This window comes from Ambystoma mexicanum, chromosome 6q (genome assembly GCF_040938575.1).
Source record: "Ambystoma mexicanum isolate Mex_15411 chromosome 6q, UKY_AmexF1_1, whole genome shotgun sequence".
In the NCBI taxonomy this organism is placed as follows: Eukaryota; Metazoa; Chordata; class Amphibia; order Caudata; family Ambystomatidae; genus Ambystoma; species Ambystoma mexicanum.
In genome coordinates, this window is record NC_090937.1 from 61,237,647 (window position 1) to 61,261,799 (window position 24,153).

Consider the following 24,153-nt stretch of genomic DNA (forward strand, 5'->3'; position numbering starts at 1 on the left):
GAGGGGAGAGGAAAAAAGAGAAAGGGACTTTACAAATGTAAATGCAGTGTAAGACAAATGATAAAGATCTGTTCTATGCCAATGCTCATGTTAAAAAAACTATTAATAAAAAGATGTTTTAAAAAAATAAATATGCGCTCTGTACTAGACTTATGCCCAGCAAACACATATGTCAAACGTTTTCACATGACCATTCTAAAAGAAGTAATCCCTCTGTTAAAACGGGGGGGGGGGGTGGATTTCATGACAACACTGGATATGAAAGATGAATACATTCACATTTCAATGTTCCCAGTGCAAAGAAAATATATGCGCTTCAAAATAGCAAGCGAACATTACCAATTCAAGGCACTCCCCTTCGGCATTTCATCAGCTCTAAGGGTGTTCACAAAGTATTAGCAGTAGTGGCAGCACACCTACGCAGACAATCTATCCCAGTGTATCCTTATCTGGACGACTGGCTAATAACAGGGGTCACCCCAGTTATGCACATTCAACACACAAACAACAATCTGTTGTATTGTTTAGAATTAGAGTTCTCCATCAATGAGAAAAAATGAAGTCTCGTCCTCAGTCAAATAAAAATTCCTGGTTGCAATTATAAAGACGAAAGAGGAACTCTTCTTCCCCTCAAACAAGACAGTACAAAATGTAATTTCAAGCACCTCAATACATGGCCGGTCCCCATATAACCATGCGCAAGGCACTGTGCCTTATAGGGATGATGGCTTGATGCATTTACCTTCTTCCACACACAGCTGCACATGCGCCCAATGCAGGAGTGGCTAGCAAAACAATGGTTTTAGGCAAGTAGTCAGTCGGACGATCTAGTGGTTGTTTCGCTAACCTTAGTACAAGCTCTATGCTGGTGGACAAAAGACATGTTAAAAGGGAAACCCTTTCACAACCCACCATTACAAGCCATTCTTACAACAAAATGTCTCACTCTCAGGGTGGGGAGCTCATTCCTTCTTCATACTGCACATGGCGTGTGGATACAAACAGCAAATAAGCAGATAAACCTACTTGAATTGCTGCCAGTCCTCAGAGCACTGCAAGCTTTTCAACAACGCCTAGTAGGGCTAACAGTGCAAGTCCTCACAGACAGTACCATGGCCCTGTTTTACCTGAACAAACAGGGAGGAAAACTTTCTAAGTCTGTCCAAGTTATCCTAAAAGATTTGGAATTGTTCGCTCAAACAAAACATATTCCTATTGTCACATGTTGCAGGGGAACACAATGCTCTAGCAGACACAGTGAGCAGAAGTCCACAACTAACCACAGAACACAAATTCACAAAATTATTTTACATCATATCATTACCCAATAGGGGTATCCACCTCTAGACTTGTTTGCAACAAAGCAAAAAGCACAATGCCCAGACTTTGCATCCAGGTTCCCACAACCAGGATCCAAGGGGAATGCCCGGTGAATGAGTTGGTCAGGGAAATTTGCTTACACTTTTCCACTGATTCCACTCCTGAACAAGATAATGCACAAGGTGCACCAGAAACAAGTCACGCTAATCCTAATTGTGCCTATGTGGGCACGACGACCATGGTTTCCACACCTACCCAAACTAGCAATGTGCAAACCAATCGAGCTTCTGTACCCCTTCAACATGCTGTACCAACATTAGGGGACAATACACCATCCATACCCTCAAACTATGAGCTTGGCAGCCTGGCTCCTTAATAGAAATTGGTCACTTAAATCTTTCACACATGTGCATGGGCATCCTCACAGAAGCACGGAAACCCAACACTAGACACTTATTTTAACAAATGGAATAGATTTGTCATTTGGTGCAAATCACACCATAAATCCAATTGACTACTCACCATCTCACATACTTCATTGTATGCTTTACCTACTAGACTCAGATTTAGTATTTAATTCCATCAAAGTACACTTGGTGGTTCTGTCTGCTTACGCCACGTCTCAGAACGAAGTGTCATGGTGGCAAGTACTAGTAATCAAAGCATTCATGGAAGGAGTAAATGGACAAAACCCTCCCATTTCAAATCCTCCACCAGGTTGGGACCTTAACGTTTTCACAGATCTCATTAGTCCACCTTTTCAGCCGATGCACAAAGCTAGTCTAAAACTAACTTACAAGAAGGCCTTTCTGGTAGCTATCACTTCAATGACATGAGTCGGTGAACCACAAGCGATCTCAGTACAAGAGCCTTTTATTATCATCCATGAAGTCAAAGTGGTGAAGTCACCCTAGGTTTTAACCCAAATTTATAACTATGTTCCATGTTAACTAATCAATTAAACTTACTACTTTTTTCCAAAATCCATCAAATTCAGCTGAAAAAAGCTGCTAGACGTAAAGAGGGTGGTCTTAAACTACATAAACAAAACTAAACCGCTAAGGAAAACTTTGTTTCCATAGCGCCTGGCAGAGTAGGAGATAATATTTCTAAAAAAGCAATCTCCAGATGGCTAGTCAAATGCATACAACTTTGTTACTCACTATCAAAGAAAACTTTACCTTTTACACCAAGAGCTCACTGTACACAAAGAACAGGGGATACTTTGGCACAATTTGCAAGGTAGCTTTTTAGAGTTTTATCCATACTTTTACTCAGCATTACTGCATAGACACAAACTCTAAAGAAGATTCACAGGTGAGACAAGTGGGAAACATCTATATGCTGCTGTACCGTCTCACAACCCACCTCCTTCTCCAGGTACTGCTCACTAATCTATGCATACTAAGTGATCTAAGCAGATCCACAAGCCTCAGAAGGTATACATTACTCACCGTAATTTATTTCTGATGCTTGTATCTGCTTAGATTCACATGTGCCCGCCCTTCCTCCCCTTCTGGAGTCGAAGGTGCATAGATGTTTCTCTATCTTTACCTTTCTTTTTTACCTATCTTGTACTCAGACTAGCACTTCGTGCATCCACATGTCAGAAACAGAAAAATCAGAGGGACTTCGACGCGTGAAGGACTATGGGTACAGTAGACTTCACACTAGTGATAGTATTAAAAACACGCCCAGTTGATGTCCCTTTTTCAGTTTCGAAAACAAATCATGTTCTACTCCACGACTACCACTAGATGTGGGCCTATGCATAGCTTGTAATCTAAGCAGATACAAGCATCAAATACAATTACGGTGAGTAAGGTATGCCATATATGCTGTAGTGTACAGGGTTTACCCGCCAAAAAAATAAAAATTGGAAAAAAAAACAGAATGCACAATTAGTGTGCATTCGGCCTGGTATAATAAATCTAATCCCATAATACCGAATAAGGTGAGTGGGGGTATCCCCTGCTCCCGTAGTTCGGTATTATGGGTTGTAGGGGTTGCATGGGTGTCCCCTGCATACATTGGATGCCCAGTGAGGGGAAAACAACAAAAATACAAATAAGTCTAATTACAAAATGCAAACAAGTGGGCTTCACAATTTTGTAATTGGAGCTTTTTGTATTAGCTTTTTTTAACGTAGATCCTAGTGTACATACTAAATATGGCGAAGTAAACTTATTTGTTCATCTCTATGGTTGCGCTGCACATTTTACATTAGTGTATGTAACTTGGTAATTGTGCTTTGCACATTTTACATTAGTGTATGTAACTTGGTGATTGAAAAGGGACTAGCTGTGACCATGGGGCCACGTGACAATGTCCTAATTCTATTTAAATAGGTTATTCCTGAGATATGAGCATTGTTAGCCAAAATCCACATCAGGATTGTCTTTGCAGCAGAGCATCCTTAGGAAACCCCCCTAAAGGGAAACGTTCTTGGCTAGAACAGTGGTTGCTGGGACCACATGCCCCAATGAGAAAAAGCATAATCACAAATACATTTCTATTTTGTATTTGTAGGTATTGAACAAAATGGATGTTACCTCAAATAGAAATTACTTACTGGAGATGAGTCTGTTCATAAACCGGACTCTTGCCTGTGTTTTGCTTGCCTATTGGTACCAGTGGTCGAGCAGTCGAGCTGAGCTCTCCAGAGTGGAGGGGTTGCAAAACATGAGCTATAACGGTTTATCCCAGTAAATGAAGGGAATGTCCGCGCAAGAATGGGATTTAAATACTTATGATGGGCTGGGTGCTCTTCGTCTAGTAATCTACAGGGTAAAGCAGTGCTAGATGCGAAATTCTCACTCCAGCGCTAGAGGTGTATGTATTCAAGAGTTAATAAAATAAACTACAAGGTCACAGCGATTCCAGAAATTTCTCAATGTGAACACGGTCTGTGGGGATGTCTTCATCAATAAAATATGCTAGGTTCAATTTGCATGTCCATTTACATGTATGGTTTCACAAAATCCATTGTAGTTTTTAAAAGCAGTCTGAGATTTCAAAAAACATGATCAGCTTTCCAGTGTGCTTCTGTGTGCTTCTGAAAAAGAGACATTTTAATGTTAAGTGCGGATATGGAAGTCCCACATGTAGCAATGTTTTCTATTGTAATACAATTCATGTAGAAAATGCTTTTATTTTCATGTAAATCCCACACTATAGATGTGGATTATGAAATTCATGAATAATCCCACATGTGCTCCTGATATGCATAATTAAACACTTGAGAAAGAGGACATCTTTCTAGTAACCTTGGTTACCTGTGTCAATGCAGCAAGTGTTTATGTACTGTTGATGTTCTGCTTTGCATGGCGTGTCCCATTAGTAGACCTCTATATTGATCAAGATGGAAAACGATAATCTGAGGCACAAATTCAATGGTGCAATGAGGTGAACTTTCTAAATGGCCAGGTCTGTGATCATGGTACATCTTAAATTATGGATTGCTAGGGAAGAAGCTTGTGATGGATGGAAATGAATTTACTGTTCAAGGAATCTTTCAACTGGATGCTTTCTTGATATCTGGAACATTCTTCACCTCCACTTCACCTCTTAGCCTCAACTTTGGACACACTGAGAGGGAAGACCATAAAGAAACCCAGTTTTGTAGGTTGAGAAATCTAAGAGAAGTGTTGGATATTCGTATACATTAAATTAGCAGATTTTTTCTGAAACCAGATACTTGCTGTGAACTATCTAGTTAAGTTTGTCATATGTTGTATGCCCGCTGTCTCCAAAGTCCGTGTTTTTTGCTGGCTTGAATATTCCATATCCTCAATTGCATGTGGCGAAAAACATTATGCCAGTGGCATTAATGCAGTATGTCTCTAGACTGCCAGCCGACTAGGAATGTTGGTGGCTCTGACCACCAGCGTGCCCAGGTTTGCCGTTTTCTGTCTATGGAGGGGACATTCGTGCTGAATTTATACCCATTTGCATGTATTATTTTTAGGGAGTGGGGGGGACTCCTTTCCACTTGGTTGTACCCCACTGGCATAGCCGTTTTCATCCTGTGCTCTCCCCTTACCCACCTGTATCTCTGCACTACCACACACCTATCCTTACTTACCTGGTGGTTTGCCACATGACTGCTCTGTTTCGGTCTCAGAACACTACCCACCACTTCTGGATCTATTTCTAGGTTGTTGGTAGCATTTTCTCCACTTCCTGCCGGTGGTAATATGCTGGCTCCTCAGACTGCTAGTTTTACTACCGGCCAATGGACCTGGTATGGCTGTGAACTGCCAACCTCAAAACGATGAACACTTTTGATCAAGAGCCAGAATTTTTAGCAGGGAATCCTAACAAAGTGCTTTTGTCAAACAAATTGTTTTAGGTTTAGTATTAATTGAAGCCAGATGTGGAACAGATGTATCTGGAGGATTCATGGTCTGAAAAAAATGTGCAACAGTCCAATAAAACCACAGTATCAAACTCTGCACTTCCTCCTTAAACGTCTCCTGCTAAGGAACCAGGTGGAAATGGACTTGATTAGGTATTGGGCCATGTTGTCCAAATAACGAGAGAAGTAAGATCTCACTCCTAACCCTCAGAGATCTCATAAGAGTTCCAATAGACAGATTATGAAAGAATGTTATTTCAAAACCAGGGTTTTCAACAACGTTTGGTATAAATGCACTAGGAATAAAAGCCAACCTTAAGACTCCAGACAAGCTGTGCACTTGCATATTTTACTCCTTAAAATCAGGCTAATATTATTTAAAAGAAAGGCACATGGGGAGTAGTAGGTGCACATGTGTCTCCCCTAGAATGCCACCTGCGATGCTTAAGTGATGTGTCCACACCAGTTCCACGAGTGGCACCTTTCAAAAAGTGGCTTTCTGCTGTAGGTGCTGCCTGATGTGAACAGAAGGCAAGCTGTATGATAAAAAATACTACTTCTAGTTTACCGAGATCATTAGTTGCAATGAATGTTTAGATTGCAAGAACAATTTCTCTTAATAAATTGAAAAAGATTTACTTGCCTAACAATATGCCGTTTTAAAGGAGTACTGCCTCTTTACACATTGAAAAATGTTTACTCCAAACTTTTTAAAATGGGGTAAAAAAACTTTCCTCCAATTCCTATTTTTATCCTTGGCATGGGTTATTCCATTTAAAGTCGCTGTAGACATTTTGTTTTTCAATTAAGTTGTTTGGTTACAAAAATCTTTTACAGCATATAAACACAGAAAACACATTAATGAACAAATGTATTATTATAATACATTAAATCAGTTCAGAGATAAGCAATCCCAACAGATCAGCCCCTTCAAAGGTTACTCTCTTCCAATTTCATCCAAATATATAAGGCTACAGGAATAAGTAAAGTATTGGCTGAGTATTAAAAAAAAAAAGCCCAGAACTGGTCAGATTGGATTCTCCCTATTGTAGGCTTTTCTATACATATATATTACAAGAAGTTCAAAGATGGCATGCTGTTTCCACTTCCAATTAGCAAATTCTTAAGTGAAAGGAGTTTTCGACCACGCACCCCATAGTCTTAAATAACTTAAAACTGAGTCTCATAATAAAACGTCTAATCTTTGTGTTGCAGACCCTTAAGATATAGCTAAAGGATTGGCAATGGGAAACCCTTGCAATAATGCAATAATGCATATTGAATAATAATATATACTGAGGAGCAAGGGCGAGGAGACTGTTTGGCTGTTTGGTGAGTGGCGTGGCGCTTAATCCAATAAGGACTGGCGAAGTGGATACCGTTATGTCATCACCAAGGACTAGAGCCCAAATAAAACGCTCCGGCAGGCAAGATTGAGTGATTGGTAAAACGCTCCAGACAACAGGTGAGCCAGTACTTTTCATGTGCCTCTGTAACTGATGTTGGATGCACAACTGAGTCTAATGGCGAGTCTGAGTCCACAGGAAATGTGGTATTTGTCCTAGACGAGTCACTACCTCTGGTAACCTCCGGTATGGACCCCACAAGCAAGATACGGCAACCATGCTCTTTAACGCCTTGCCTGCCCCCAATGGCACCCTGCATTCTTGATGCTGCCACTGCGGGCGGACTTACTGTAAAAGCGAGTGACCGCCCCCTGGCGAGGCTCGTGGAGCTGGATGGGACAGAGGCGGCCCGGTTGCAGGGTAGCGAGGGGCTTCTGGGGGTTGCTGTTCCGTCTTACAATCTATGGGGTGTCCGGCAACCCCTCGTTCCTCGGCAGCGCCCGTGGCCGTGTCTGCTGATGCAGCGTCTTCTGCGGTCGCAGCGGATGATGCAGGGGGGCAGGGCTTGGAGGAAGCCTCCCCGCGGGATGTTGGCGAAGGATTCGCCACGGTGCGGGCGCAGCGGGATCTGCTGGAGGAGCGTTTGGACGGACATGGGGTAAGTCCTCCCCAGTCCCAGGCGCCGCCCATGGTCCAGGCCTCCGGCAGAGCATTTGAGCCAGTGGGTGGTGGATGTGGCCACATAGAGTGCTACAGTGAAGAGTGTGAGGTAAGCAATAAAGCTTATTTTCCTTTAAATTCAGTTGCGCTCAACTCAGAAAAGCTTTTGTAGCTGCAAGAACATGATGAGGTGTTTGTATTTGCGCCCTCTGCAGTTGCCTGTACAGGCCCAAACAGAACGACCCCCAACGACTATGTAGCAAATAGTGGTGAGTCAGCTGCACTGCTAAGCGGAGCTTGGCAGGCTGAGGATCTAGTGAGTGTTTCTAATTTTGACAGAAGAAACTCGTTGGAAGTGGTGTCAAATATCTTACAAAATCTAATTGAGATAAACAAAGTATGCGCATGCAAACAGATCAAAGTGCCTATCCCTGAACATGACGTGATGTCTAAAATGTCCCTGAAAAACTGTAATAACCTGACTGATGCCAATCATGATATCTGGGGGTCAGCGAACTACAAACGTGCAAGAACGACAGAAGTTGTGTCCACTGGGGATTCATCTCAAGAATCTGTTGGGAATATGCTGGAATCATAGAAAAGGCTGCGAGCGCAGACCACTGCAAATTGTTGCTTGAGTCCTTGTCAACCAAAAAATTGCTCAAACACTTAAAACACCAACTATACATCAGATGAGACGTCATCTAGGGACTCATCTTTTTTTGGATCGGCCTTTCCCTAAAGTGAGAAGAGCACGTACGGCCACGGGTCATGCTGCACATGCATCTGATATGCCAAGAAATGATAAACGCGCTTGCTTTGCCCCATGCGCGCATGTGCCTATAAATGACTTACAAGTGTCCTTGACTTCTGCGATGGCAATTTCACTTGCACCCTTTACCAAGCTTTATGAGACAATAAATGATAACATGAAGGACGTAACATTAGTTACCTTAATGAACTCGAGAGAAGAAATTTGTGACATCATTATGAAAGCTAAAAATTCCAGAGCACCCGGACCCGATGGGTTGACTAATTTCACCATTAAACAATTCCCTGATCTTTGGGCGGATGTGTTTCGATTTAATTGTGTGAATTAATCTTCATCAACAGACGTCTGTTTCATGGAAAACTGGGATAATTGTCCCAATTTTTAAGAAAGGCGACAGATCCTCCCCTATGAATTATAGACCAGTGGCTTTGCTGGATGTCTTGGGAAAGATGTATGCCTCTGTGCTCCAAGAAAAACTGATAAATTGGGCCCAACTAGCAAATTGAGTTGATGAAAGACCAGTGGGTTTCGTGAAAAACGTCGGATGCTCTCTGAACTTATTAATCTTGAATCTTTTGAAGATGGAAGCATTACGCACAAATACGAAAGTATATCTTGCTTTTGTTGACTTCTCCTGTGCATTCAATATGATCGATCGGGAGTTACTCTGGCAAAAGCTGAGGTCGTGGGGCTGCCCGGTTGGTCTGTTAGAGGCTATTAAAGAATTGCACACGGACACCTCAATCACATTCCGCTTAGATCAAATGGGTAACCTGTCCTACCCGATTAAGACTCAAAAGGGGGTGAAACAGGGTTGCCCGTTGGCAGCAGCAATTTTCAGTCTTTTTATTTCAGATATTGGCGCTGCAATACATTCGGTGTGAGCATTTCCACCGAAACTCAGTTGGATACTTTACGCAGATGATTTGGTCATCTTGGATGTAACCCCGATTTGGTTTACAGCGTAAACTTGAGGCAGTCCAAATCTATGCGATCCTGAACAAGCTGAAAATTAATGCAGCTAAAAGTGAAATTTTGGTGTTCAATAACTTAAGTGCTTTACAACATGCAAAAGTTCCAAAGTTTGTATGGAAGCTAGGCCATGACTCCTTACGCATTGCAAAAAGTGTGTAAAGTACCTGGGTATGATACTGAATTCCAGCGTTTGTGACGGTCCATGGTTGCTAGAGTCAAAGAGGAAATGTGGACAATTGGCATGTCAGGCCTTACTCCTGCACAGAAGGTTCGGAAAATTCTCAATACGACCTTTGAGAAATTTTTACGAACAAAAGGTGTCGCCTATTCTAACGTATGGAGCAGAGAACACCCCGGGCTGTTTGTATAATCACTGGGCATCGCTAGAAAACACTTTTTGGTCTAATGCCTTAAGTTTACCAAGTGGCATACCGACTGCGTGTATAAGATATGAACTGGCTCTAATTGCTTTGCATGCTCAAATTACTTGGAATTTATTGGCACTATTTTGAAAATCACGAGATGGCGAAGGAATTTTTCAATTCCGAATTCTTCACGATGTTCCCTCCAACAGAATGGACATTGTCTCTCTGTGGGTAAAACACTGTGAAAAGCTATTACTTGAGTACGACATCAGCATGGAAATTCTTCACTCCAATCCCACGGCAACCAAATTGAAGATTTGGAGAGCCGATTGGGAGTCCACTTGTATGGAGAGATTTTTTGCTAGAGTGATGGTAAATGCACCCATGGAGGCAAGAGGGTTTAATGTCCTGCAAAAATATCTACAGTTGTTCCCGAATCCAAAAGCGCGAAGATTGTTCATGCTGTTTCGCTTAAATGCTCTGAAAACTAAAGAGCGGACTTGTACTTGGGCGTCTAATGTAGGCTTGAACCTTGCTTGCCGACTTTGTGACAGCTAACTTGAATCACTCAAACACTTGGTGTTGTTTTGCCCGAAATTGAAAGATGTGCGATCAATTCATCTGGAACAATGGAGTGAAGAACATCCTTCTTTATTATGTGCGGAAGATTGGTGGTTGAGAATGTGCAATGGTATTGACGTGAAACTAATAATGCCGCTAACTTCCTTTTTAGCTATAATTGAAGGCAGGTTAAACTCGTGTGAGCAATCACAGTGTGATTCAGTTTAAGTGGAGACGAGACAGACAATTTATCAAGGGGCAGCGGCAGTACCAGCGATTGTGGGGGTGGGAGGGATGTTTGTTGTTTTTGTTGTGTGTTTTGTGTAATATTTTAAAGGTTTGAATTGAAACCAATAAAATAAAAAAATACATATTATTGGTAAGTGGCTAGGCACGACAATTTCTTTATATTAATCCTGTCCCAATTGGTAGGCTTTTGTTTCATCACATTGCACACCAGGGCCCAGTTACAAGGAAATGTGACTGTAAAACCAATCTCTTCATGAAAGGAGCTAGCCATTCTTTATGCATATCCAAAGTAAAGTCCCCAAACAGCATTGTAAAATGCAAACTGTGCTGTAGATTAATTGTCCCTTAGCAACTTGAGTGCAGTTTAGGAAGCTATAACTTTGACCATTCTGTTGTGGTTTTTAAAGCGTTGTGAACAAGTCAAGAGCTCTGTCCGTATGCATAGCTCAGAACGCAACAGCATTGTGTTTTTGTTTTTTATATAATCGTATTTTGAGTTTTATAACTTTTTCATAAATGTTGCTGGTAAATAGTGGAACAATATGCCCTTTTCCCCACTTTTCAGCCCCTTCGGTATTCTATCATTTTCAACTTTGGGTTACCAACACTGTCACCATATGCCCTGGTTTACAATTTTGCTGCCCCGCCCTGCAATACGCTCAATTTCTTCCACCCTGGCACAATATTCTTCCCCACCCTCCCTTCTTCCAACTAAAACCATGTGCTGCTTTGTCCCTTTTAAAGTTCACATTACGTGAAGAATCCTTGTCTCACTTCCCCACTACCTTGCCCAACAGCATTTTTTGAAAGAGAAATATTACACCAAACATGGTGTATGTTTGTATTGATTAAGAGACCTTTTTTCCAATAAAGGGCCAATCTCTGTTACAAAGCTTGGTGTTTATAAAAGTCGGAGAGGCTGAACATGTGATTTCCTAGCGTAGAATGGAGGTAAGTACTAAAAAAGCACCTCCTTCTCTATACCCATTCCCATGCTAACTAACCATGTTCTGTGGGATGCAATGTGAATATCCCCTACAAACCACTAATCAACCGAATTGTGTAATAACCAATATTAATCAGAATACATCTCGACGACTCAGATCATTCCATTTGGTCTGTGATATTAAGGGTGGATTACAGTACTATTTGAGCCCAGACACAATGTTAATAGATACAACCGGCTTTAAACCAGGAATAATCAATGGATCCAACAGAACAGAGGGAGGTAAAACTAGCTCCCAGAATGTTAATGTTAAAAGTATTTGTACCGTGCACTGTCACCAACGGAATTGGTCCTCAAGGCGGATCTGCAAACAAGAAGGCGGGGTGGGTTAGTCGGGAGAATAGGGAATAGGGAAGTGAGAAAAGTGGTGTGCTGTTGGCAGCATCAGCTGGGTTTACACTGTGCACTGAGCTTACGTGTGAATATTGGATCAATGCTAGTCCTTGTGTGCTGTTGATGCAATTTATGTGTTTGTTGTTGCAGTGTGGTGAAGTGCGTGCAGTTTGAGCGAGAAAGAAGGTGGTTGTGTGGATTTTCATGTGAGTTAAGTATGCAGAGATTTGAGCTTTGGGTTAGTGGGTTATGTCTCTTGGTCCTTATGATTCTTGTTCTATGTATCCGGTTGTCCTATGGGTAGGCATATTCTTTCACTTTTTCTTTCCTTTCTGTCTAATTGCTATGAGTGATTTCGTGACACGTTCCCAGCTGTGCTATTTTCGAACTTGGTGTAATAGGTAGGTTTGTGCAATGTACCCCAATCCGGTATTGGTGCTGTACTTTAACAATCACCCACTCCCTTCCTGTCGGTGGTCCATTGCTGCCTGTGTGTTCTTTGTAGGCCACGGTGTTATTGATGTGTCATCCTTACCCTTCCATCCTTATCTCTATGATTGTTATTTGGTATGGTCCTATCTTATCTATCTTTTAATTGGTAGGTTGATATGCCTAGATTGCTCTACCCTAACTTCTGTTTATGGGCGATATCTAAGGTGGATAGGTTTCTTCTCTCGGCCTTGTTTCAACTGTGTATATATCCCATTAAGCATGATTTCTAGTTATGGGGTGAAGAGCCAAGATTTGAGGAGTTTTCCGAATAGGAGGTGATCTCTTGTGTTGTGTATGTTCTTTGGTAGCTCGTTCCAGGATTTTGGGGCAAGGTGTGAGAAAGAGGATCCTCTGAATTTTCGTTTGTTGTACGGTTTTAGTTCCAGACGGATGTTGTTGCTGGATCGGAGCATCCTTGTTGGGCTGTGTAGGGTAATTTGGTCTCTTAGGAATTCTGCGCCTTGGTCGTGGATTGCTCTGTGCCTTATGCACATTGATTTGAACTTGATTCACTGTTTTATTGGTAGCCAGTGTAGCGTTTCCAGCGCTGGTGTGATGGGTTCTCTTCGGGGTAGTTTGAGGAACAGTCTGGCCGCTGCATTTTTTATGCATTGTAATTATTTTTAGAAGTCGTTCAGGCATGTCCAAATATAGCCTATTGGCATAGTCTTCTCTGGACATGACGAGAGCGATGATGGTGAGTGTTTTGTTGTCGAATGATAGGAATGGTACAATCCTTTTACCACTTGCAGGAGAAAGAAACATTTCTTGATTAGAGCATTTACTTGTGGCTCTAGAGTAAGTTAGTTGTCTATCAGGACTCCCAGGTTTTTTACAATCGACGATGGGGCTGGGGTTGTACCATTTTCCGATTGCCAGGGGATGTAGTGGTTGTCTCCTCCATTTTTTGTGATGATCATTATTTCTGTTTTGCCTGGGTTGCATTTGAGGTAGAGTTCATCAGTTGTATATTTCACGAAGGCAGTTCTCTAAGGTTGTGTTTTCTTCTTGCATGTCTTGTATTTTGTAGGCTATTTGTGTGTCATCAACGTAGTTGTACAGGTGAGGCTGTGGCTTTTAATGATTTTGATTAGTCGAGACAGGTAGATGTTGAATAATAACAGGGAGAAGGATGTTACTTGTGCTACTCTCTGAGGATTCTCTTGGGTTGGATTTGAAAGGTTTGATCCATATGGTTTGTTCTGTTTGTTGGGAAGGATTTGATCCATATTAAGGTGCGGTCGGTGATTCCAATCTCATGAGGATGTCGTGGTTAACTGTGTCAAATGCTGCAGAGAGATCTTGAAGTAGCAAAGCGGTACTATTGTCTGAGTCTGTGTTTGCCTTTAGATCATCATTGGTCTAAAGCCTATTTGTGCCTGGTCCAATAGGCGGTACTCTTCTATGAATTCCTGGGTTATTATATATAATATAATGTTCCAGCAGTTTAGCTGGGTACGGGATGCTGGAGATGGCTCTGTAATTGGAGCGGTCCTCTAAGTTTCCTGCTGTATTCTAGAGGAGCGACTTGATGTATGCTGATTTGAGTGATTGTGTCTCTTTCCCTGCTGAGATTGAAAGATTGAAGAGGTTCCTCTGGTGTTCCTTGTGAGAGGATTGATTTGTATATGTCAGTGGGGCAGTGATCTGTGGGTGAACCTGTTTTGTTGCTTTGATTTACCAGTTTGACAAATGTCTCCACTGATATATGGGGGAAGCTTTGGAGTTTGTTCAGGCATGCCTCGTAGCAGTGGGTGGGTTCCATATTATGGTCGCATTGTCTGTTTTGTATGGTCTATTGGATGGTCATGATTTTGTTTTTGAAATGGTCATTGCATAGTTCTTCAATGGTATTGGTGTGTTGTTGCAGTCAGGTTGATTTTTTTATTTTGTTATGATTTTTCGGTATTTGGCTTTTTGAAGATTCTGTGGTCATAGTATTTTCTTTTTGCATTTCCTTTTTGTATGAGCGGGTTTGTTGAAATTTGAATTTCTTTTCGCAGTCGTTTTTTTGATCCTCCAGTCTTCAAGTTTTCAGTTTTTCCTTTTCATGGCGCCGAGTAATGGGGTAAACCATTTTGCTGTTGCTCTTTTGCATAAAGGGGTAAAGGTTTTTCTTTGGCGATCTCGTCAATTGTTGAATTGTTGTTGTGGAGGAGATCTATTTTTTTGGTCCAGTGCAGCTTCGTCCATTGTTGCTTGTGGTTTGCTGAGTTCCAGTAGTTCAGTTAAGTTGGAGTTTTTGATGGTTCTCCAGTTTCTTTTCATGTTGATCGGTTGCTTGTCCTGTTGTGTTGCTTGGTTATTGGAGTGGCCAGTGTGATTATGAAGGCAATGATGAGGTGATTGCTATAGGAGATCTGAATTGGTGGCGCTGTGGTAAAACGTTTTTTGTTGGCGAAGATTGCCTCTAGTGTATGTCCTGCAAAAGGCACCTTGGACAGCAGTAGGAAAGGACTGAAAGTTCCAGTCCATATCATAGCGCATCTGACACAGGGCCCTGCAGAGGCCAGGAATGATCACACAGTTTGGGGGGAGGGGACTACCCAGCCAATATTGCCTCTCCCACCTGAAATCTCTAGGGCTACCTGAGGCTGCAGTGGCCAGGATTTGTATTGGGTTAGCTGGAATACAAACGGACACATCGCCATATCAGACACCCCGGTACATGAGGGCCAGCCTGTTTTTTTTTCATATGCAGTCAATTGCAAATAATGTCATACCCTATGGCTGCTGAGGAGAACTCTGTTTGAAAAATACATGAATTGTGTAGTCTTTCATGAGTTTAACAGAGACTGTTTGTGATCTTAGTACTTCAGTTTTTCAAACTATATTTGAGAGAATCTTAGCCAAATACACATACATAGCTTTTCTTCTGTACAGCGTAGAGGTTAGAATTTCAAATCATCTGTTCCAAAAGCAATAAGCCAATTTCATACAATTGACACCTATTTATTTGTATGTTGCAGAGGCTCAGCGCTATTCATCTGGTGACCAGGAGAGAGGCACAAGGTGCCCAGAATTGTTAATCTACAACAAAACAAATGTGTCTCCACCTGCCAAGAGGGCTTGGGCGGTATGCCAGGAGTATGACAACAATGGCCTTCATCCTTTTCTCACATTTAAAACATGAGAAAATTAAACAAACTACAACCAAGAGTGCTGCGCTACTATCTGCGCATCAGTAATAAACTCTTCCTTTAATATGCAGGTTTATAAATTGTAAATGCACACAATTAGGAGCACTGGATCCACCCATACTGAAAACTCTAGAATTCAAACCAGCATAAACTAACCTTACCCCACAGCAGGTCGTTTACTGCAATAAAATCAAACTTATGCAAGGGAGAGGCAATGTTTGGAGACCAATTTTGACTCGAGGCCAGCAGGCTATACACTAACACCGTTTCTGTCGGAGCACAGACCACTCAATACCTGTGAAATAACAGTGGGTGCAGCTTCACAACATGGGGTTTTCAAAGATAAGGCAACTATTTTACACCTGGATTCTGTGAACCAGCACTATGCAGGGTTCCAGTGTAGCACCTCAGGATATCGGTGCTTCCACCACAGTCCCATCCATTAAATTAGGGACTTGTAGGTCTGAAGGACCCCCGCCCTATAAAAACAAATAGAGAAACAATACATTAAGGCCATTTCAATGCTTTAGAACTTTAAACGTAACGTGATCCTAATGTACAACAATACTTTGGGGGTAGTGAAACACTGCGCTCGAAGGAACATATATACAGGAATATCTTGGGGATGGGGTGAGGGAGCAGTTGCTGTCAAACCAACCTAAACCAGGTTCTATGGCACTGTGGCCAGATTACCCCTTCACCGCTACCCCTGATCCCAAATAAGAACACTCCATCATACTGTCAGTCAGTATGTTGGTGGCATACCTCTGGTGTCAAAGCCTTGCTACGTCCTCTACTTGAGCCAACACCCAAGCAGTCGCTCTCTTGCATTGTTTTCATCAGTAGTACTTAGAGGCGATCACAAATGGTTGGTCTGCTGAAAGCCTGACCCTGCCTTTTAAGGGTAGTATCTGTGGCAAGAAACGGTTCCAGACATTGGGCTTCAAATGGTACATGCCTATGCAGTGCACTGGGATCTTTCTGTAAAAGTCCTTCTGGATGTGCAAGTCTAGTCTGAATTTAATCTTTCTTGAATGGGAGCCAGTGAGTGAATCTGGCCAGGGACGGTTGAGATGTGAAGGTGTGTGCGAGGTTTGGTAGGGATTGTTAGGGTGGGGAGTGTGTGAAAGGTTAAAGCAAGAGTTTGGGGGTGAAACCATCGGTTTCAAAGGTGGGGCGGGGGGTGATGAGATATTTTGCAAATATTAAAGGCTGCACCAAATCTGGTGTGCAGCCTTTAATATTCAAGAATATCACAGGGAACCGACATTTTGACCATCGCCCCGATCAGAGGCCTTCATTTTCTCTCTCGAGAAATGCTTTGAATGTGACGCAAATTAGGGTAACCTGAAAACCAGTCCCTGCTTAGGTTGGAAACTACCACATTTTATGCACCAACGGACCTCACCACATCCACACCCCTAATTGTAAATCTAATTGTGAATATATGTTACACCCAGAAAAGCTGTCTTTTGTTGCACATAAAATGATCTGTTACTCATTGGTATTGCACTATCGTATATTAGATGTATGTTTGTCCGAAGCCGTCCTGCCCACTTTATCACTGCTACAGGGAGCTGTTGCCGTACGCATACAACAATAAGACTTCAAGTTCATAGTCTAGGCCAGTGGTCTTCAAACTTTTTAGCCTGGGCCCCCTGAGCAAAATTTGGGCAGGCCGGGCCCCCCCAAAAATGCCAAATGGACAGTATGTATTGCGCGCCATCACCTGCTCCCATCAGTCGCTGGGCTCCCTCATCCCACTCCTAACCAGTCCCTGGGCTCGCCTCACCCCATCCTCTCCCAACCCTGCTCCCAACACTATCCCATGGTTCCCATCCATACTGCTACCACCACAGTCCAAGGGCCAGTGGCGGCTGGTGAATTTTTTAGGTGGAGGGGCATAACTCATTCCCCCAAAAATGCCATAATGACCGGGCGCAGTGAGGAAGCCCGAACCAATCAAAGGTGGGGTTTGGGGGGGGGGTGAATTTCAAAATAATGGGTTAAAATGTTGCATTGTAGAGCATACTTTAAAAAAGAACTGGGTAAATAGCCAAACAGTTTGCAATTGGTGCTGGAGGCACAGGGGGCAGGCATGACATTTTTTTACTGGACATCTATGATAGATGTCCAGTAAAAGAAATACCATCCCTGTCCCCTGGGCCTAACACAATCAACAGGATTATGTGTGTATGCAAGGCGCTTGGGTGCCAAGGGGAAAGCATAGTATTTTTGACTAGACATCTATGATAGAAATCTAGTAAAAAAATACTATCCCTGTCCCTTGGGCTCCACAGCGCCTCAGAAGGAGAGCTGATTTTGGCAGGTGGGTAGGGGATTGTTCAACAAAGGCATTTAGGCATTTTTAAAATGCCTTTGTTGTACAGCCCTCCTTCCCCCCTATCCACCACTTGCCAAAATCAGCTGAACAGACCAAAACAAACACATTCATACAGCTATCATTCACACGAGCATCCATCACCATACACTCAATCATAACGCATGCATGCATACATGCATCCATACACATGTTTAAATAAAAAAAATTAACATAAACTTACCTTCTGCATTGGCCTGCGTGTGGGTGCTGGAACAGCCTGCTCCTGGCTGCCCTGTCCGTATGTTCGAGGAGCTTCCCCTCGCACATCCAGACATGCAGTGCCCCAGCCAGCATTTCCAATGAGCTATGCAATGCTGGCGAAGCAAAACGCCCCAGCCTTGCATGGCTCAGTGAGCATGTGTGGCTGGGGAAGTGAACTGTCAAAGGGAACTAGTGTTTCCTTTGATAGTTCAGCCAGCCCAGGAGCACTCCCTCAGCTGCAAAAAGCAGCTGAGGGATTGCTCACTGTTTCACTTGGCTGGCTCCTTAGCTCCTCCATAATGGGTGAGGGGGCCACTGGGTGGGCGTCCCCTTGCCATTATGGATAGGACAATGCCTGTACCAAAAATGCAAAATGGTAGTGTGTGTCAGTCAAAATGGGCCCCCTTTTTCGGCCAATGTGGGCCAGTTTGAGTTACTTCACTATGCAGTTAGTAATTTTGACCATTGTTGCTGAATAAATATTCTTTAAATATCACAATTTACTTACATTTTAACACAAAGCACCCCCTTGGGTACTATTGAAACAGTCTTTGGCTAAAGGAATGAATATCCATTTACAACTGTGGGCCACTTTTTCATTGGTGTCCGAGACAGTTTGATGCTTCAGCCCAACCATGTGAGCCGCCCCTGCCTATTTATTCCAATCTAAAAAAATATTTTCTATTTTTTTTTTTTTTTTTTTTTTTAAATTTTCTTTTTACACATTTCATGCTGGGCTCTCACGGCCTCCCAGGTATGCACCCACGGCCCCCTGTGGGGGCACGCCCCAGTTTGAATACCGCTAGTCTGGGCCAACAAAATGTGTATTTCAACAATAACATACAATTAGCTGCAGAAAAGGCCCAAGACAGGGATACCACTTTAAAAATCATACTTCAAATTGCATACACGGATCTATGTGATCACTGCGGCCACACACACAATTGCGACTGCCGAAAATTACGACTTAAAAAAAAACAATGTTTAATTAAACCCCCTTTTTGACCACATAGATATGTGGGGGATAACTCCAACCCCCTGCCCCATATTACTGTAATATCCCATACCCCCAACATATATATGTGGTGTAAAGGGGGTGTTTAAAAAAAAACATTAGTCAGGCATTTCGGCCGTCGCAATTGTGAGGGCGACATTATGGGCCATTAGCGCATACACTAAGAAAATATATACTTTTTTCTAAAAACACATTCATTTGATTGAGCACTATTTCTCTAACCAAATAAATTACTTTTTTTGTCAATGTACTTATGTATTATGTAAGGTATCAAATGGAAAAGTAGTTTTTGAAAACTTGAGGGGGAAAAAAAAGAGTGGTCTTTCTAAATCGAACTGTCATGCTCCTGCTGCAAACGAGTGCGCGGAGAGGCTTACAAGCGCGAGCAGGAGAGGAAAGGCACATTGAGGTAAGTGAGTGTGTTTAATGTGTTGTGAAGTCATCGTGAAGCAAATAAAAGATATTTATTAACTTAAATGTCAGGATGGTTGAAGGCCTAAATTGCCATATGCGAAGGTGGGATTTCCCTATCTGAATGAAACTAACGAATGTCTGGGTCAAAGAGTTCAGCTTAATAGTCGTCTGTGTCCAAAACCTATTCTTGCCCTCACAAAAAGAACTGACAAAAGTGTAGATGTCAAAGTCAAAAGAAACCGTGTTTAACTCAAAGTTCTGAGCTTCTTCTAGCTCACAGCTTTCTCTCAGCTCCCCTTCCCCAAGCACAAGAAAGTTCCATGAAAAATATTCTTGAGGTTTACCTTTCTCCAGTTCAAGGCAATATAGTTCAGAGCCAATTCTGTGGTTCCCTTCCCCAAGTTTCAAATAAAACAATCAAAACAAAAAGGGGGTATTGAGACTTGGATCCGAAGACAAAACATATAGACGTGCCAAGTCTCAGGGTTCCCATCCCCAAGACTTCAATATCTCACACAGGTTCCTTGGTACTTGCTCCTGTGCACCAAGTCACCTTTATTTGGTTTCCTTGGTTTCTGGGTTTAGGTTGTGCTCTTGGGTGCCTCTGGTTTCTCCATACGCACCTCGTGACTCTGCCACCATGTGTTACACACCCCTTTTCAAACGGTAGCCTTGTCACACCATATTCACTTATTAAGGTTCACGGTTTGGGTTTCCTTCAGCCTTTAATGTATTCAGCTTCAATGTTTGGGTTCATTCCTTGTGCAACAAATATTCCGTAGTATTCAATTGCAGTTAAGAGTTTAATGCAGTCTTATGTTGCTTGATTACATTCAGACTATAGATTTGAGTTCATTTGTTGTGCCACATGTATTCAGTATTCAAAGTTTACTGGTTTGCGTCAATGTTAAATTTCCATTAAGTTCGGTGTTCAATATGAATTGGTTTTCTTGCAATTCACAGTTCATACACTTTACGTATTTTATTTTTATTCCTTGGTTGGACTTTCAATAACGTTCCTTCTAAGGCACGCAAACACTTAAACACGTTAATGTGTTCAAAAGGAAGGATTCCTAACTTTCAGCAACTTTCGAAAATGAGCTTGTTCCTTTAACAAGGCACACAACCACTACGCTACATTATACAAGTCTCTGCTCTCATTTGATAATAGCAGTTCACTTTATGAGCCTCGTGGTTACAGTAATACCGGGTTTCTCTATTTGGGAAAGTCACCGGCTCACTTTGAAGTCCTTTTCCGTATCGCGCTGGCCACAAACTGGGTGGCTTCCTTCCAGCGGTTCTTTCTCCACCCCTCAGACACTCTCGTGCTCTTGCAGCGCCATGGGCGAACAAGCAATCCTTTTGGTGGAATGCAGAATGACCCCTCATCTGGTCTCCTTTCTTCGCCTCGCCTCTGCCCCACGGACCTTCTGCTCCCACTTCACTCGCCACAAACCTCAGTGTATTTTGTCAGCTGCAGAACTGCTCACCATGGCTCTCATCACAATCTCGCCTCTCACACTTCACCTTCCTGTCCAAACCCCTTTTATACACCTGGCTTGTGCAAAAGGGTTGCAGGTTTGAGTGCTTTCTCTTAATTGCATGACTATAGTTACATTCATTAGAAAGACCTGCCTGGTCTTGGCAACGGTATTCTTCTCAGGCCCTCTTCCGCGTCTCAGTACCACAGTGGTGTAGCTGCATGTTGGTGTGCATAACTCCTAGTCTCTACCTCGTTCCAGTACTGTCAAATGTCATGTGTGGAAAAATTAGGGGACCTGGCTTAGATTTATTTATTTATTTGCATTTGTATAGCACACAGCTGCCCGGCGGCATCGTGGCACTGAAAAGGAAGGCTTACTTAGTACATGTCATGTAAAATTGATTGGTATACAACAGGTAAGTATTTGCAGGTGTGGTTTACATTTGGAGCATACAAAAATTACAGGTCATAACATATAGCCCATATATAGCCCTTAAGGTTGGGGAAGGGCTAGGTTTGTCATCAATAGAAAAAGGGGGGTACCATGTCTCGCCCATCCCTTTTTGCCCTTTTCCTGATGGTATCTCATACCCTTTTTTTGATCAAGGGCACATGAATAACAATATCCCATTATTGTCCTTGGAATATAGAGGGTTCCTCTTGGAAGGGAAAAGGGAAATACAGCATTTCGTTTGATGTCTAACTCCCAATCCCCCAAGTGATCCTCCCTCGTTTCTTCACGCCCAGTGTCAGGATGCAAGAGCAATGGCCTTTCCTTGGCCACCTGTGCAGAAGATCCCAAGGGAGTGGAATTGAGAATAGCAATGGCCTGGGGAGAGGACGCTCATAAGTAGATCACTGTGATTGTCCAGCGTGGTGGATATTATGTCCTGCAGCCAGTGAGTAGTTCTTGAAAGACTGTGCTCTGCTGTCTCATTGAGGTGTGGAGCAGGTATTGTGGAAGAACTGCACTCTAACCTGGCGCTGGATCAGAAATTTTGCTGGTATCCATCGGTGCAACTGCACTTGTGAGCAGTGAAAACAGGGTCTTGTGTATTTTCAAGGTGATTTAATTAAAAACTTATGCCGTATAACCTCTGCCGACACGTGTTCCGACCCAACAAGGGTCTTTTTCAAGGCTGTGGTGGTAGTGCAGTGAACGAAATAAATATTTGGTGTGTCATTAACCGTTTGGTGGAGCCCAAGTGCATGGATGAACCATGGGTATAGTCAAATGGTTGTGTGACACTTGTGAGTGATGCTCCATGGTGTGATTAGAACAGTTTCGTGCGAGTTGTATGTCATACAAAGTGTTGTGACCGCATTAGTTGAGAATTAGCACACAATGTGCGAATCAGATGTGACATTTGGGATTTGATTTCAACAGATTATTTACAGTAATCAATGAAAAGTCAAATGTCATCTGAACAAGAATACCATCAGCAACCTAAGTAAGTAACACAACGTAATCCATATATGGAACTCTTGTTAACTGTTTTAGAGAGGCTCAGCTTCACCTCACTGATGAGGCCCAACTAGGCCGAAACACGTCTTGGGTTGCTGATGGTACACTTGTTCATAGGAGATTTGCCTAGCATTTTGGTACTGGACTGCCTTTGTGGGTGGAACAAAGACTGATATGCAAATAGCATTTTTTCCTCGAAGGATGCAGTGAGTTAAAACATGGTTGTAGACCCTCCTGAGTGGAAGACATGTCATAGAACAGGGTATTTTGACCCATGTTTGTTCTCAATAGAGGGGCTCCAACACTCCTTTGTAGCATGGGTACACTGGCTTTTCCACTAGTAGAAAATGTGTCCTAGAAACTTTACGGTGAAATGGCGTAGTCTTGGTTTAAATTGAGTTTTTATTGAAATAGATAATGCGTTCAAAACAAGTCCGTCTAATCCAAGACCAGTTTACAAAAGAGTATGCCATTGGGAGCTTTCTTATAAAACACCATCCATTGTATTGTAAAGCTAGCCTTTTTATTTAAGGAATCGTCTGTTTTGTTTTGCTTCAGAGGAGCTGTGGTGAACCAGGAAGATCTCTACAAGGCTTTATCCAGCGGCCAAATAGCAGCGGCTGGGCTGGATGTCACAGTCCCAGAACCACTCGCAGTGGACCATCCTCTCCTCTCCTTAAAGAACTGTGGTACGTTTCTTACTTTAGACAGCTAATCGAAAAGAGGTGATTTATGTGTACTCTGAGTTTATGTCCACAATTCCCTATGTAAAGATTCAGAGCCTCCTATGTGGCACTGCAGATTATCCCATCAAACAAAAAAGAGACTAGATCAGGCTATTTTATAAACAGCTAGGTTCGGCCCTATATCTGCCTAGGGACAATCAGAAACTCGGGAACCACGCAGTCTTTCTTTTTCTTTCTCGTCAATCCATTGTTTAAATGACTAGGGCCGTGTACCAAATAGGTTCCGAGTTGTTAATTTTTAGTTAAATAATATTTTCTTTATTTTGTCAAAAAAGACACACATCAAAATTAATATATACAAAGAATATTACAAACCCTTCTAACATTCCGCTATACAAGACACATTTTTACAAGATTAGCATGTTACATATTCTAAAATTCATCCTTAAAAGATTCAAAGAGTAAAACCATACATAAAATATTCATAAAACACCCTTCCTATACAAAACTAAAACCAATAGTGTAGTTTTTCACAAATCTATTAACAGTACAATAAAAATGTGCAAATGTTGCTAATAATGGGCAATTCAGTGTTGGTTAAGCAGTGTCCGACACTTCCTCTAATTTGAGGATGCCTCACCAGAATAATCTGTTCTTTCAAGTCTCGCTTATTCTGCCTGTAGGGGACATAAATCTCAATCTAATAACAATTATCCCCACTGTTTATTTTGCAGTGTGTACAACCCAACATGTTTCATCTATCACAACCAAAAAAATGCTTCTCCTATTGTCTGTAGACTTCCTCAGTGGAACCAACAACAAACTGTGTAAGCAAACAAAAGCATCTATAGCTCCTTCTAATAACTGTTGCCTGTTCAAGGACTAAGCGTTTTGTCTTGTTCTTCACGCTGTGTGAAGTATGGCGACTTG

The 24,153-nt window shown here is 42.3% G+C and overlaps 1 protein-coding gene across 1 annotated transcript in view; it reads left to right on the top strand.

Annotated features, from left to right (window-relative positions):
• GRHPR (glyoxylate and hydroxypyruvate reductase) overlaps positions 1-24,153 on the top strand; it is a 315,324-nt gene that overhangs the window by 228,895 nt on the left and 62,276 nt on the right. Inside the window, exon 8 of the mRNA XM_069630480.1 lies at positions 23,096-23,226. Coding sequence (XP_069486581.1) covers positions 23,096-23,226 — 131 coding nt within the window. The remainder of the gene's footprint in view (positions 1-23,095; positions 23,227-24,153) is intronic.